The sequence below is a fragment of the Chelmon rostratus genome, chromosome 19 (genome assembly GCF_017976325.1).
Source record: "Chelmon rostratus isolate fCheRos1 chromosome 19, fCheRos1.pri, whole genome shotgun sequence".
Lineage (NCBI taxonomy): Eukaryota > Metazoa > Chordata > Actinopteri > Chaetodontiformes > Chaetodontidae > Chelmon > Chelmon rostratus.
In genome coordinates this window covers 18,067,734-18,084,149 of record NC_055676.1, presented here as the reverse complement: position 1 = coordinate 18,084,149, position 16,416 = coordinate 18,067,734, and the positions used below count along the sequence as shown (strand labels likewise).

At 41.5% G+C, this 16,416-nt stretch overlaps 2 protein-coding genes across 2 annotated transcripts; both read left to right on the top strand.

Annotated features, from left to right (window-relative positions):
- Nucleotides 1-664: 664 nt before the first annotated feature.
- On the top strand, nt 665-6,838 carry LOC121622902 (kynurenine--oxoglutarate transaminase 1-like). The gene is made up of 13 exons (XM_041959969.1): nt 665-898; nt 976-1,034; nt 2,078-2,225; nt 2,395-2,544; nt 2,853-2,939; nt 3,075-3,200; nt 3,665-3,785; nt 3,871-3,947; nt 4,035-4,124; nt 4,668-4,854; nt 4,950-5,026; nt 5,603-5,689; nt 5,790-6,838. Exons 1-13 carry the CDS (start codon nt 833-835, stop codon nt 5,847-5,849), a joined length of 1,335 nt encoding a protein of 444 aa, XP_041815903.1. The 5' UTR covers nt 665-832; the 3' UTR covers nt 5,850-6,838.
- A 1,578-nt stretch (nt 6,839-8,416) lies between these two features.
- LOC121623432 (kynurenine--oxoglutarate transaminase 1-like) lies at nt 8,417-15,790 on the top strand. Its single transcript, XM_041960705.1, has 12 exons — nt 8,417-8,469; nt 9,924-10,071; nt 10,230-10,379; nt 10,927-11,013; nt 11,106-11,231; nt 11,368-11,488; nt 11,574-11,650; nt 11,728-11,817; nt 14,894-15,080; nt 15,222-15,298; nt 15,429-15,515; nt 15,635-15,790. Exons 1-12 carry the CDS (start codon nt 8,417-8,419, stop codon nt 15,788-15,790), a joined length of 1,359 nt encoding a protein of 452 aa, XP_041816639.1.
- Nucleotides 15,791-16,416: the final 626 nt, after the last annotated feature.

Sequence of the window (16,416 nt, the reverse complement as noted above, 5' to 3'; positions counted from 1 at the left end):
ACATTTTGGGGAACTTGCTAGCAAGCTCGTGTCTCTACTCCAAATTTGAAGCTAATCCATTGTTACAACAAGCAGCTGGTTAGCTTAATTATCTTAGCGGCAAGTATGGAAATGGGGAAACAGCTAGCATGGCTCTGTCCAAAGGCAACAAAATCCATCGACCAGCAGCTTTAAAGCTCACTTACAACAAGTCTTGATTTGTGTAATCCATACAGAAACTCGAGAGTGTAAAAACAACAATTTCTGTTTATATGTGGGGGATTATGTGCTGGATATCTTTGCTAGGTGCAATGAGTCTAGTCTTGAGGTTGCCCGGCAACCAGAGGACTCTAGAGAGCGATATTAATCCTCTCATGTGAGTAATCTTATTATTTTATTAACTTCTTCCCAAAATATTTTTCAAAAACAAATATTAATTTTGCTCACTCCATCTAACATAATGAACAGCTGGTTGTGTGTGACACTTATTCATGTGATATGGCGGTGTTAACTGTCGCTGCTTCGATTTCTGTTCAGGCTACTCCAGACTAATGCAGCATATGCTAAAGCTAGTTCTAAGCTAACGTCGTGCACTTGTTCTGCGAGCTGGAGTTTCGTCCTGGTGATGATGAAGCAATTTCTCGCCCCGCCCAGGCAGGAAGTAGAAAGGAAAACAAAAGGAAGTCAAAGGGGAGTTACAAGTACTTGACTTCCCAGGATCATTTCATTTTAATTAAAATAACATATCCCCAGGTTCCGCGGATCTTTATATAAAACAAACATCCGTAGTGTACCGTCATCTCTTCTGCTAATATAAGACTGTGCTTCTTTCTGAAGCGATGATCATCCGTTGATGGGAATAATCAGGACTCTTGCCACAAACTTGACAGTAATTCATCGGAGTTCAAACCTTCACAAGGTGGGTACAGCGTTACGAAACGGGAGAGACGCGTCCGGATTGCGAGAAATGTGTTTGAAAATGTGCTTTTATTACAGAAAATCATGTCAAGACGACTTCATGCAAGCAGAACAGACGGTGTCGATAAAAACGTTTGGTGAGTGACATTATTGACACAAGAGGACACTGGTCGTGACACCAAAACTATCCAAGAGTTTATTTATAGGCTGCAAGATTAAATCATTGCGAAAACAAAGGGTTCCCCAGCGGAAGAGAAGCCACTTCATATGCTGTTCATAAAGAAAAGCTTTCATTTTCCAGAGAGACCTTTAGTGAGCTTCAGTACCCTGAGTCAAGCCAGGACAGATCTAGTGTTATATAAGTCTGCACTTCGACTAACAGGGTAATCCCCACCGTTTTCTGTTCCCATTTTTGTTGCCGTTGTATAACTATCTGATTGCTAGAGCACGGACATGGCACTAAGTCCGTCTATTATACTTACTGAATTGTCAAAATACCTCATTTATATTTCAGTGCAGCATCAATGCCACCACAGACTGTGCAACAAGAAAAATCTAATATATATACACATATCTCTAGTTTCAGTAACATATGGTAGATGTAAGATAAAAAAGAAAAAATCAAAACAAAGTCTTCACAATTAAATACTCCATTCTTTTCAATATGAAATGCAAGAACAGTTATTTTTCTTTGACGCTTTGCAAAAGAATTAGTAATATTTGAGCATTAAAAAAAACATATAGTATTCTCTCACTTGGGCTATGGCAAAAAATGGAGATAGACATCACAAATCCTGAGTAAATGAATTAAAAACTACCTGCGTGTTTTCACTTTTTTCACTGTGTGTATGCTTACAGTCACGGTACACTTTATTTTCTACACACGATCTATCTATCTATCTATCTATCGATCTATCGATCGATACTTACAGAGACATTTTGTTAGTTTGGCTGAACTGACCCTTAATTTTAACACTCCTTCACTGTTCTAAAAGTTTTGCACTCAAATACAGTCTTAAGCAGTTTTCTTAAAACAAAACAAAGCATGTAGATTTCAGGAGATAGTCACAGGACCAGTGGTAGCTCAAAATTGAAGGAAGATAATGTGTGACAAGATAAGATAATATGTGACTATTCTCACAGATAGCACTGCAACGCCTGACCTGTTTTGCATCAACAGGGTTGAATTCACCCAACTGGCAGCAGACTATAAAGCAGTGAACCTTGGACAGGGATTTCCTGACTTCTCCCCTCCCAAGTTTGTCCAGGAGGCTTTCTGCAATGCTCTGAATGGAGGACCCCTAATGCACCAGTATACCCGAGCTTTTGTATGTGGAAAAACACTCCTTTGTCTTTCTATGAACGCCAAAGAAGCATGCTTATTTTTAGTTCATGTTAGGATAATAGTAATTTTTTTTATCAGGTATTACAAAGACAAATTGATGTAGAACAAACAGTGAAAGACATCTCATGCTTTCATGTCACGTTTCTCCTCAGGGCCACCCCCCTCTTGTAAAAAGTCTGGCTAAATTCTTCAGTAGGATCGTGGGATATGAGATTGATCCCTTTGAAGACGTCCTGGTCACAGTTGGAGCTTATCAGGCTCTCTTCTCTGCATTTCAAGCTGTGGTTGAAGAAGGGGATGAGGTAGGAAAATCAGGTCATGTCAAAATGTTCGACAGTGCAGCAGTAATTAAGACCACATAAAAGCAAAAAAAATGCAAACACAGCAAAAATGTTTGAATAATAGTCTATGTGTTGTTAACTCTATGGTAAAACTCCTCCACACTGAGCTTTGCACAGGTTAAAAAAGACTAAGAATTGAGGAAGACTAATGGCACAGGTTTTGCTTTTTAACTTCGGTGCAGTAAAAGTGCTACATGCTGTAGTTTTCAGTTAGCCTGCTTTGTGGCTAATAACTTAAGAAAAAAAGCTTACAGAAATGTATCTTTCAGGTCATAATTGTTGAACCGTTCTTTGACTGCTACCAGCCCATGGTGAAGATGGCTGGAGGAAAGGGAGTGTATGTACCTCTGAGGCCGGTGAGCGGTTTGCACATTGTTTGTGTTCAATGTTACAGTTCTAGAGAATCTCTCTTTAATTCCATCTCTGTCCTTGTGTACATGTACTTAAAAATATGCCTATTTCAACCTGTATCTTCCTTTATTGAATTTCAGAAAGCTGAGGGAGGAGCCGTCCTGTCAAGTGGAGACTGGGTTCTGTCTGCTGAGGAGCTGGCCAGTAAATTCACTCCACGCACCAAAGCCATCGTCATCAACACTCCCAACAACCCATTAGGCAAAGTAAGACATTAACCAGTGCAGTGTCGCTTTTACATCCAGCTGGTCGATGCAACAAGGCTGCATTTCAGATATTTCAAGGTCCAGTGTGTAGGATTTAGTGACATCTAGTGTTGAGGTTACAGATTGCAAGTAACTGAATACCCCTCGCTTCACCCTCCCCTTCGATGGCAAAAAATGTGAAAGGTGCTCTCAGTCAGTGTTTTGTTTGTCCATTCTGGGCCATATAAAGAGGTGGCTATAAAGAGCTCAGTTTTAGATAATAAAAATGCAATGATTCTTATTTTCACACAATTATACACCAATGAAAGCATTCCTAGATATTACATTCCATATCTGCCTTATTCTGCCAGTAGATCCGCCTAAATCTTACACACTGCACCTTTAACTTTGAAGTCATTTTGTTGTTTTACAGAATGAAATGTGTTTCTGCACATAAACACGTCACACATCCATGTCCTTGACAGGTTTACAAGCGTGAAGAGCTCCAAATGATCGCTGATTTGTGCATCAAACATGACGTGCTATGCATCAGTGACGAGGTGTACGAGTGGCTGACTTATGATGGGGCCGAGCATGTAAAGATAGGTGAGATGCAGCCAGAGCTCAACAGAATGCACACTAAAGATAAAGCTGCATTATTGATCTGTTAATCAGATGAATATATTGACAGCCAGCCTTCCTGGGATGTGGGAGCGAACCATCACCATTGGCAGCGCTGGAAAGACCTTTAGTGCTACTGGCTGGAAGGTAATGCACAGTTTGTCAAAGTCTTCAGATACTGTGTTCCTCTTTACTCCACATTGGACATTATGATGCCCTGTTTTATCTCTCCAGCTTGGCTGGGCCATCAGCTCCAGGCATATCATTAAACACATGAAAATCATCCACCAGAACGCTATTTACCACTGTCCCACAGCTGCTCAGGTAAACACATCCCCCCTTCATTATTTTAAATGTGGTTTCCTTAACTTCTGTAACACAGGACCTGGGAGAAATTTTTAGCAGTGTTGGGCAATTACGACTGTAGTCTAGGAACTTTTATTTCAAACTCCAGCCTCAATACCAACACTTACCAAAATACCAAATACCGTGTGAATGATCGAGAACATTTCAATTTAAATTGATGGTGTGGCCATCGTAACTGAAATTGTTAAAAAGGAAGACATGACTTTTGCCATCTTTTTAATGCTACTCAAGTGCATTTAAAAATAATAGTAAATCTAGGTTTAAGAGACTAATCAGAAAAATAAATATGATCTTTACTCTTTGATTTTAACTGAAAGTTATTTTGGACTCAGACAGCTTTACCAACACCTTTTCTACCACAAGTAAATGGGCAAGAAATGTTGAGGATATATTTTCTTTTGCTTGAACAAATCTACATAAATATATCTTCACCCTAAGCTGCACCTCTAAAACTTTTGTGTTTCTCACTTTGGCCTTCTCATCTGTTCCTGCCTTCAACAGGAGGCAGTGGCTCAGGGATTTGAGAGAGAATACGAGCTGTTTGGGACTCCGGAGAGCTACTTCCAGCAGCTGCCTGCGATGCTGCAGCACAAGAGGAAGAGGCTGGCCTCGTGTCTGGAGAGTGTGGGTTTGCAGCCCATCATGCCGGAGGGAGGCTATTTTATGATCACAGACATCTCCTCTGTCAGTGAGTAAAGGACGAACATCTGCATCCATCACTGCTGTTTGTTCTCTGATTGGTGTCGCCTGATTAACATTTACCTCGGCTTTCTTTTTTGGCAGAGGTGGACTACACAGACCGGAGCTCTGAGGGTGAACCCAATGACTTCAGATTTGTTAAATGGCTAACTAAGGAGAAGGTAAATACTAAGCATTCAGGTCATACTGCTGTGTCTTTTTGTGCAGCATTTCATTTCAGTGTGTTTGTGTTTAGGATGTCGTCTGAGTTTGTAGCTCTCTCTGTCGGTCAGTCGGTCCACAAAATGTTCCCCACCCTTTGGAGGCCACAGTTTTTACCTTAGGAGGCTGAAATTTGGAATGGAGGTCAAGAGTGTGTGTCTTAAGGTGTGTGTTTGTGTTCATCCCAGTTTGTTGAAATGTTGGTCACGAGTCAAAGGACAGCTGATTAACAGTTCATGCCAACTGGAAAAAAAGGGATGTGGCCTATAACACAACCTCTAAACAGCTTCAGATAACATTTCTAGATTTAGTAGAAAAACACACACATAGATAGACACTTCCCCTTTCATAACTCACAAGACGTTTTCCATTACTGGACTCAGCAGTTCCACAAAAATCTATCCATTCATTGGTACCTATAGCAACCACAACTTTCTGTGAGGCTAAACTTTGTCATGGAGGTCAAGTTTTCAAGTCTTGGTCACAGCCATTGTGAATTTGCACTTGTTGCTGTATAATTTGCCTTTTTTCTGCAGGGTTTGGCAACAATTCCCGTCTCTGCATTCTACAGTCCGGAGCACAGCAAGGAGTTTGACAAATACATCCGATTCTGTTTCGTCAAGGTACATTCAGCCTAATCAACTGGAATTCATTTGATCAGAGCCCTGTGGTGTCTCACTCTGCCTCGTCTTCTCACTCACACTCACTCCATTTGTCTCACAGGAGGACTCCACCCTGGATGCAGCAGAGGACATCTTGAGAAAGTGGAGTCAGGGACAGTAAATCCGTCCATGATAAGCAGTGTTACCGTCCGTACAGATTTCAGCAGGCAGCAGAAACAGACTTGTTTCCTCAGTTCAATCAAGCCATGTTGAGTGTTTCTGTGTGTGATTGCATCACAATGGGGTACTTTTCCCTAGCGTCCACTTCCAGCTTATCCTTACACTGCAATTGTAAAAACACTCTGACTTTGAGAAAAAATTATGTTGAATGCTTCTGTTCAATGCATTCAAACAGAAAACTGTGAAATAAATATTTCTCAATATTCTATTTATCAGTAGAGATATTATTTTGATTCAAACTCAGAAATATTTGAATAAAGCTCTTAAATTTACATGTTCTCTTTTTCAGCATCTCTGTTCTGTAGCTTCATTAGCTCAGTGTTGGGCTCATGCCTACAGGAAGGTGTATATTACAGTCTGTGGGTGGCCACATAAACAGCATGAAAATGTACAAGAGGTATCTTATATCCAGATACATACAAATTTAAAGAAAGCTATTTCAGAGAATTACAGCCTGAACTGAGTTTTAATCATAATTAATGAAATCTGACCAACAGGGTCAATAACAGTGCTTGTAAAGGTGCTTGATTCCAGGTGTGTCCACGTTGACATGCATTTACAATTTTCTTCTTACACATTTAATACTGTATGTGAATTAGTGGCCGACAGTGGTGGAAAGCAAGAAATCACATTTTCTCAAGTCCTGTGTACAATAGTACAATTCAGAGTTGTTTGCATTTTAGTTCAGTTTTTCCATTTTCTGCTACTTGAGACTAAATACTCCATAGACTAAAACTACGTTTCAGAGGGAAATATTGTACTTTACATTTATTACATACATACACTACATTTATTTGATGACTTAAGTGACTTTTCATATTCAAATTAATAATACAAAATATAATCAACAAGTAAATTATGGTGTAATATTATAAAAAACTGTAAAAAAAAACTATAAAACTGTATTGATACTGAGAGGGAAATAAACAAGTTGCCCAGTAGATAAAGTATGTGAAATCCAATAGTCATAATGAGTACTTTTACTTTGGTACTTTTTGAACACATTTTGATGCCAACGTTTTGTACTTAAGTAAATATTTAAATGCATGACATTTAATTGTAACTGAGTGTTTCTTTACTGTGGTATTGCAACTTTTACCTAAGTACAAGATCTGAGTACTTCTTCCATCTCTGGTGGCCAACCTGAACTGGGAGTATGTGCCTCTCTTTCATGACATCAGCAGTGGACTGACAGTGATGTTATCTTGTTGAAGTTGAAATGGAAACAGTGTTTAAGGAGACGTTTATCACCAACAAAAAGCCTCTTTTTTTCTATTGGCCAATGAACAACCTGAGCAGTAACACCATCGAATCTTGCATATGTAAGAAAGCTGCAAAGACTGCAGGAGTTTTCTTACAGAAAACCCACTCGCACAGACCAGTACCTCCTTTTTGACTCACATCACCCACTGGAACACAGACTAGGTGTTATCAGAACTCTCCAACACAGAGCTGATAATGTTCCAACCAGCCAACAGGCCAGAGACAAGGAACACAAACACCTGAGGGGGGCCCTCAAAACCTGTGGTTATCCCAGCTGGTCTTTTGTGAAAAGTTCACCTGCTTCCAGAAAAAACAGGGTGACAGAGAAGGAAAAGAGGGACAGACGGCATAACATCGTCATTCCATATGTTACTGGTTTATCAGAGAAACTCATGCAAATCTTTAACAAACACAACATCCCGGTACATTTCAAACCTGGGAACACTCTCAGACAAAGGCTGGTGCACCCCAAAAACCGGACACTTCACACTCAGAAGAACAATCTGGTGTATGCAGTCCAGTGCAGTGAGGAATGCACAGACTTGTGGCTGTTCGGGAAACCGAACAGCCACTGAGCAGACGCATGGCACAACACAGAAGGGCTAACTCCTCAGGTCTGGACTCAGCTGTTTACCTGCACCTCAAGGAGGAAGCAGACTCCTTTGAGGAAAAAGTTGTGCATATTCTGGACAGAGAAGACAGATGGTTTTAAAGAGGAGTGAGATAAACCATCTCTGAACAGAGGGGGAGGTCTGAGACACCACCTGTCTCCCACATACAATGCTGTCCTTTCATCTCTCCCAAAGAGATTCAAAGATTTAGCCTCTGAGGATAAACAACAAAGCCATTCACACATGGCTCAAGGAGCCTCCCAATGACAACAATGGGACACTAATTAGGGAGAATTGCACCCTACCCCGCCTTAATGGGGGATCGTTTGCCTCACGATAGAGTGATACCATCCTTGGTTTTGGGGGTTTGGCCTGCTCGGATGAGAGGCGAAACGTCTTCTAAGACAAACTGACGATTGCGAACGATTGAATGCCCTAAAACTTCCATATAAAGGTACAAAAGGTTGAACAGTCAGTAGAAGGAGGGGTGGAGGCGACTGAAGGTTTTGACTGTCAAAGTTCAATTAGAAAGCATCAACAGGTGGGTGGAGCAGCTGTGCTGAACTGAAGAGGCACTGATAATATAACTGCAGCTTTTCGGTGAAGTTGAACCGTGCTTTTATTTCAGGTAATCATGTCAGGACGACTTCGTGCGCGCGGAACAGACGCCGTCGATAAAAACATTTGGTAAGTGATAAATGACACAGGTGGACTTTTGACACCTGAGCTAGGCGTGAGTTTATGGTCTATACACTACGAAGATAACAGTGAAGACAACAGGGCAGCAGACGGTTCCCTACAGTGGAGTATAAACTGTTTAATGCTTTGAATCATTCAGATTGAAAAAAGGAGGTCTCTCCCAGGGGAACAACTCTGGGGTTGGAGCTTGTTAAAACTTTGGGATTTTGGTACCCTGAGCTGAGCCTGTTAGGAAGCTGTGCACTTCCTCTCCTGCTGGATATTTCCTCAACTCAAATTTGCAGAGTTTAAATCCAAACATCTTCCTGCTCATACATCCAAAACTATATCCTCTAAGCAACCTGCATTTCTATCATTGCATTTATGTATGTATTTATTTATTCATTCAACTTTCATGCAAATAATGAGATACCAGGTCTCATGTAATACCAGCTAGTCAGACTTATTTGCATAACTGATAGTTGGGTATGTTTCTTATTGATACTCTTCTAGCTGTATTTTATTGTTTTAGGTTTTCTCTTCTAAATTATTAAACATTTGCAGATTCAAGAAAGTTGTTCTGGAGATCATTTGCACATTCTAATTCTAAAATTCTAAAATTTTATTCTAAAATGACTGTGCACCCAAAAGAATCACATCTGTTACTCTCAGATGAAACCATGGAAATCAGTGGGTTTACTTTTAAGCTTTGCAAAAACAATGTCTTTTAATCTCTTTACTATGTAGCTGTTGTGGAAAATTTTCCCGGTCTGCCTATAGAGAGCCAAACAAGCCACTCTGGAAAGCAAGTAACGTGCACGAAGTGTTTAATCTCTATAGAGAGGAGACACAGCCACAGAATCACACGGCAGTAAGCAGTTCAGTGCTCACTGATCAGATGTTTTCACCCCATTCTTATAGTCTGACATGCCTTTGGTCTTAGCAGAACTGGTTTAACAGATGGCAACGGAAAAACAGTTGTCTGCAATAAAACTTGATGATGTCCTGTTCTCCAGAATTTACAGTTAAGTGTGATAACATCAGGTCATTTACTTTGGCACCCTGGGGGTTAATTGCAGTGTGGTTACAACAACAAATCCACCAAGACATCCTCGAGTCAATATAACAGTAAAACAGCTGAGACTACAGATCAACTATATAAACTAGGAAAACAAAATAGAAGAGTATAGAAACATGTACAGTAAAAATTCCATCACAGTAGCCATCATTCATAGTTGAGTATTTCAGTTGATTGTGTTTCTCTTTTCTAAAGCATTTCTTATTGTCATTTACAGTATTGATTTACTTATATGAATCTTATCATTATTTAAATTAACTGGGACATGATATTTATCATATGTGGTTGTTATTGTTTACAATATATGTGCTTATACTTGTTCTACTATCCAGATAATTGTGATAATGTCACGACAGTGCTTGACAAGCAGTTTTTCCATCAACAGGGTTGAATTCACCCAACTGGCAGCAGACTACAAAGCAGTGAACCTTGGACAGGGATTTCCTGACTTCTCCCCTCCCAAGTTTGTCCAGGAGGCTTTCTGCAATGCTCTGAATGGAGGACCCCTAATGCACCAGTATACCCGAGCTTTTGTATGTGGAAAAACACTCCTTTGTCTTTCTATGAATGCCAAAGAAGCATGCTTATTTTTAGTTCATGTTAGGATAATAATAGTTTATTTTTAGCAGGATACATGGATGCAGAACAACCAGTGAGACACTTTGTGATTTCATGTCACGTTTCTCCTCAGGGCCACCCCCCTCTTGTAAAAAGTCTGGCTAAATTCTTCAGTAGGATCGTGGGATATGAGATTGATCCCTTTGAAGACGTCCTGGTCACAGTCGGAGCTTATCAGGCTCTCTTCTCTGCTTTTCAAGCTGTGGTTGATGAAGGGGATGAGGTAGGAAAATCAACCCAAGCGTGTGGATGTTATGTAAAACAGCATGTGATCATTTGCTAATCCTTTCTGACAAACACTCAATTGAAAACAGTACAAAGACTATATTTAATGTTTGACCTCATCAGCTTCATTGATTTTTTGAAATATATAAATTTGATACCAGCAACACGCCTCAAACAAGTTGGGACAGGAGCAACTAAAGACTGGGAAAGTCGTGGAACGCTCCAAAAACACCTGTTTGGAACATTCCACAGGTAAACAGGTTGATTGGTAACAGGTGATAGTATCATGGTTGGGTATGAAAGGAGCATCCTGGAAAGGCTCAGTGGTTCTCAAGCGAGGATGGAGCGAGGTTCACCGTTTTGTAAACACATGATTTAATAAAGGAGATTAATACATGAGCACAGGAACACTTTGTAAAACTTTTGACAGTCAACACAGTTTGTTTATAAATGATTGCATTCTGGTTTTATTTGCACAACATCCCAACTTTTTGGAATCAGGGATGTAAATTCTAAGAAATCCTAAATGAAAATGTATCTTTCAGGTCATAATTATCGAACCGTTCTTTGACTGCTACCAGCCCATGGTGAAGATGGCTGGAGGAAAGGCAGTGTATGTACCTCTGAGGCCGGTGAGTGGTTTACTCACGACTGTCACCTTTGTCCTTGTTTAAATTTGTACATCAACTTGTAAAAATGTTTGTTTTCGATTGTTAAATTTCAGAAAGCTGAGGGAGGAGCTGTCCTGTCAAGTGGAGACTGGGTTCTGTCTGCTGAGGAGCTGGCCAGTAAATTCACTCCACGCACCAAAGCCATCGTCATCAACACTCCCAACAACCCATTAGGCAAAGTAAGACATTAACCAGTGCAGTGTCGCTTTTACATCCAGCTGGTCGATGCAACAAGCCTGTGAAGTCATTTTGTTGTTTTACAGAATGAAATGTGTTCCTGCACATAAACACGTCACACATCCATGTCCTTGACAGGTTTACAAGCGTGAAGAGCTCCAAATGATCGCTGATCTGTGCATCAAACATGACGTGCTGTGCATCAGTGACGAGGTGTACGAGTGGCTGACTTATGATGGGGCCGAGCATGTAAAGATAGGTGAGATGCAGCCAGAGCTCAACAGAATGCACACTAAAGATAAAGCTGCATTATTGATCTGTTAATCAGATGAATATATTGACAGCCAGCCTTCCTGGGATGTGGGAGCGAACCATCACCATTGGCAGCGCTGGAAAGACCTTTAGTGCTACTGGCTGGAAGGTAATGCACAGATTGTCTTCAGGTACTGTGTTCTTCTTCACTGCACATTGTTATGATGCCCTGTTTTATCTCTCCAGGTTGGCTGGGCCATCAGCTCCGGGCCAATTATCAAACTTCTGAAAGCCATGCATCAGATGTCTGTGTTTGATTGTGCAACTGCTGCTCAGGTAAACACATCATTCCTGAAACACTGCAGATGTTGTTGCTATACAACATGACTTCATAAGATTTTATCTGACCAGGCCTGATATTACAAATCTGGTTCCGCTGCCTCAAGCTTTTAGTCAGGCTGGAAATCAAATTGTCCTCCTTCTGTTTGTGTTATAAAGTTAATATTTTCATAAATTCCTCTTCCTGTGATTCTAAAAAAGGGATTAAAAATGTGCTTAAATATGAGTTATGTCAGTCTTTCAAAGCCTGCCTGACCACACTGATGGGTCCAACGTTATCAATGCACATTGTACAGACAAACAAAGTTCATAAGATATTTTTTTTAATAGCTTCCAGCCAATATACAATTTTGTTTTTACAAAGATACTAAATCTCAACTGTTTGGAAACAGATATCTTGCACAAATCCTCAACAGTATTTCCACATTCTGATTCTGAAATAGAATAGAAATAGAGATTCTGATTCTTTTTAAAGAATTGTGACCAAGATACATCCTGAACTGGACATTTTACAGGTGAAATGTCAACCTGTCAGTTCTCTCTGGTGGACAAACTATGTGACACTGATCCTATTTCTAAATGGCCTCCAACCTGGTTTGGACTAACTACTTATTGGCCAACATCTACCGTACATCAAAGTCAAAGTCAAAGTCAGCTTTATTGTCAATTCTGCAGTATGTACAGGACAAACAGAGAATCGAAATTGCGTTACTCTTCAACCCTTTGTGACAGGACATATATTAAAAAAGAGATAAATAAAAACTGTACAATCTAAATAAAAACTGTACAAACTAAGTAAGTAAAAACTGTACAATCTAAATAAAAACTGTACAAACTAAGTAAAAACTGTACAATCTAAACAATGAAACATTGAGAATGTAATAGTGCAAATGTAAACAGTAGTGCAAAAAAAAAATTAGCTTAACAACTGGTGGTGAATAAAGTGACAGTGTGTTGTTTTCCTGAGGGGAGGAGTTCACGTCAGTGAGGGTTTGTAGAGTCCAGGGTGTATACGTGTGTGTGGTGGGGGCATTTCAGAGTCCAGGGTGTGTGTTTGTGTGGAGGAGGGGGAGGGCAGGGAGAGAGTTCAGCATCCTGACAGCCTGGTGGACGAAGCTGTCCCTCAGTCTGCTGGTCTTGGCCCGCAGACTCTGCAGTCTCCTCCCTGATGGCAGCAGGCTGAAGAGGCTGTGTGACGGGTGGGTGGGGTCTCTCGCAATGCAGAGGGCTTTGCGAGTGAGGCATGAGGTGTAGAGGTCGTGGAGGGAGGGGAGAGAAGCACCGACGATCTTCTCGGCTGCTCTCACGATGCGCTGGAGGTTCTTCCTGCAGGACGTGGAGCAGGCGCCATACCACACGGTGATGCTGCTGGTCATGGTGCTCTCGATGGTGCCTCTGTAGAAGGTGTGCATGATGGGGGCCGGGGCTCTAGCTTTCCTCAGTTTGCGGAGGAAGTAGAGGCGCTGGTTCGCTTTCTTGGCCAGCGATGTGGTGTTGGTGGTCCAGGAGAAGTCCTCAGTGACGTGCACACCCAGGAATTTGGTGCTGCTTACCCTCTCCACCGTAGCACCATTGATGGTAAGGGGGGCATACTGGGGGCGTCTTCTCCTGAAGTCCACAACAATCTCCTTCGTCTTCTCCACATTCAGAGAGAGATTGTTGTGTTCACACCACAAGGCCAGGCGGCTCACCTCACTCCTGTAGTCCGCCTCGTCGTCGTTGCTGATGAGACCCACCAGTCGTGGGTCAGCAGAGTGAAGAGGAGGGGGCTCAGCACACATCCTTGGGGGGCCCCCGTGTTCAGTGTGGTGGTGCTGGATGTGTTCCTGCCGACCCGAACTGCCTGAGGTCTCCCAGTCAGGAAGTCCAGCAGCCAGTTGTACAGTGAGGTGTTTAATCCCAGCTGGTCCAGTTTTGCGATGAGCTGTTGTGGGATGATTGTGTTGAATGCTGAGCTGAAGTCTATGAACAGCATTCTGACGTAAGAGTCTTTTTTGTCCAGATGTGTGAGGGCTGAGTGGAGGGCAGTGGAGATGGCGTCATCGGTTGAGCGGTTGGGCCGATAAGCAAACTGGAAGGGGTCCAGGGAGGGTGGGAGGACAGTCTTGATGTGTTTCAACACTAGCCGTTCGAAGCACTTCATGAGGATGGGGGTGAGTGCTACCGGACAGCAGTCATGGAAACAGGAGGGTGACGACTTCTTCGGGACAGGGATGATGGTGGTGGTTTTGAAGCATGTGGGGACAACAGCTTGGCTCAGCGAGATGTTGAAGATGTCTGTGAAAACATCCGTGAGCTCTCCGGCACAGTCCCTCAGCACGCGACCAGGAATGTTGTCAGGACCAGAAGCTTTGCGAGCGTTGATCCTGCTGAGTGTCCTCCTCACACTGTCAGGGGACAGCGACAGCACCTGTTCACCGGGAGGGGATGGGGATTTTTGTGCAGGTGTGCTGTTGTGTGCTTCGAAGCGAGCAAAGAAGTCATTTAGCTCATTTAGCAGGGAGGTGGAGCTGTCACAGGTCCGCGGTGGGGGTTTGTAGTCTGTGATGGTCTGTATCCCTCACCACAGGCTCTGCGTATCCCTGCTGTCGCTGAAGCGATGAGCTATCCTCCTGGAGTACACCTTCTTGGCCTCTCTGATGCCGCGTGACAGGTTGGCTCTGTTTAGCTTGTGAAAACTGGTCCTGTGCTTGTAGACAGGTAGACGCGACGAAGACGAACAAAGACACTGTGATGCTAATATATGTATAATAAGCTAATTTGATAAGAAAACAGAAGATCAGACAAAACCTCATTGATCCCCTTGCTGAAATTAGGATGTTATAGACAGCAAGCAATAGTAGCTAGAAGGGAATAAAAAATACAAAATAGAAAAATCATTGCATGGGTGTAATAATGTATTGGTTTAGCACTAATTAAACCATGGCTTCTAGTGTTTGAATAATTTAACACAGTATAAACATGATATTGTTGATACTACTGATAGTCCACCTTATAGAATATATAATAGAATTTGTGCATATAATGTCCTGCTTCAGTCCTGCTTCTCCTCATCTGTTCCTGCCTTCAACAGGAGGCAGTGGCTCAGGGATTTGAGAGAGAATACGAGCTGTTTGGGACTCCGGAGAGCTACTTCCAGCAGCTGCCTGCGATGCTGCAGCACAAGAGGAAGAGGCTGGCCTCGTGTCTGGAGGGAGTGGGTTTGCAGCCCATCATGCCGGAGGGAGGCTATTTTATGATCGCAGACGTCTCCTCTGTCAGTGAGTGTCACTCATATACTGTGGCAACTAAATCACCCAACACAGTTGCAGTTTGAACACTTATGATTATACTAGTGTATCTAGTGCAGTGTTATTAGCGTATCTGTATGTATGACTAACTTCAAATTCCTTTTGCGACAGAGGTGGATTTCAATGACCAGAGCTCTGAGGATGAACCCCATGATTTCAGATTTGTCAAATGGCTAATTAAAGAGAAGGTAAAATGGAAAATGTAGTGAAAACTCTATTGATGATGGAAAGAAATTACAAAAAAGGAAAGGTGGAAGCAACAACATAAGTGCTGTATGATGTGTGATTGTGTGTAGATGATCCTTTTTTGCCCTGCAGGGTCTGGCAACAATTCCCGTCTCTGCGTTCTACAGTCCAGAGCACAGCAAGGAGTTTGACAAATACATCCGATTCTGTTTTGTCAAAGTAAACAAAACTCTGTCTTATTAAATTGAGCTGAATCCTAATTTGATTCAAGCTCCCTCTGTTACTGCGTTGCTCTCTGACAGACCTTCTCACTCAGACTCACTCTCTTTGTCTAAAAGGAAGACTCCACCCTGGATGCAGCAGAAGACATCTTGAGAAAATTTCGTGAGCACACAGACATCCATGTCTGTCCAGTGAGATTTCAAGATGCTGGTTATACCTCACACTGTGCGAGTCGAAACACTCAGGCTTTGAAGAAAGAAAAATCTCTGTAAATGTTATTGTGCCATGATTTTTGTTTTGAGCAGAAAGCTGTACATGAAATATAATTTCAATATTCTCTCTCTCAGATATTTGTCATGTACCCAAGGACTTTAATAAAGCTTTGAATAAATACTCTTCTTCTCTTGGTTATTATTCCCTTTCTATGCCCAATAGCCTTATTATTTAGCCCCTTTTTGCTAGTACATTTCAATTTACATTCAAGAAATGATTAATTCCTTGATTGATTTCAGGGCAAAAAGGATTAAAAGAAAAAAAAGATTTTCTGGCAATAACTGATCATAAATTAATAAATTGCACTTTACCACCCAGATAGAAAGTCAAGGTGAGCCAAGTCTATAGTGTTGATGTTTGATTCAGAAACAAGCAGAATTGCCCTTTGCTTGTTGAAGAAGTCAAGAGTTTCAAACTTAAACTTACTTAAAGTAAACGTACTGGTTTACGCTGACGTTTTAATTTAACAAATTATTTATAGGCCGATATTTTGTGAAGTTGTGTGTTAAAAAAAGTTACAGTTGTTCAATTAATAAAACCATAGGTTTTTATTTGCCAATACCGACAGACTCTTATTTTGAAACGAGGATGACAACCCGGAAGTAAATAAAATTCACGTGTTAGT

Excerpts from the sequence above, each read along its gene's own strand:
- LOC121623432 (XM_041960705.1), top strand. The coding sequence starts at position 8,417 with ATGTCAGGACGACTTCGTGCGCGCGGAACAGACGCCGTCGATAAAAAC. Across the intron at positions 11,651-11,727 it reads TTAGTGCTACTGGCTGGAAG|GTTGGCTGGGCCATCAGCTC; the intron begins GTAATGCACAGA and ends TTATCTCTCCAG. Across the intron at positions 15,081-15,221 it reads CGCAGACGTCTCCTCTGTCA|AGGTGGATTTCAATGACCAG; the intron begins GTGAGTGTCACT and ends CTTTTGCGACAG.
- LOC121622902 (XM_041959969.1), top strand. The coding sequence starts at position 833 with ATGGGAATAATCAGGACTCTTGCCACAAACTTGACAGTAATTCATCGG. Across the intron at positions 899-975 it reads GGAGTTCAAACCTTCACAAG|AAAATCATGTCAAGACGACT; the intron begins GTGGGTACAGCG and ends CTTTTATTACAG. Across the intron at positions 2,545-2,852 it reads TGGTTGAAGAAGGGGATGAG|GTCATAATTGTTGAACCGTT; the intron begins GTAGGAAAATCA and ends TGTATCTTTCAG.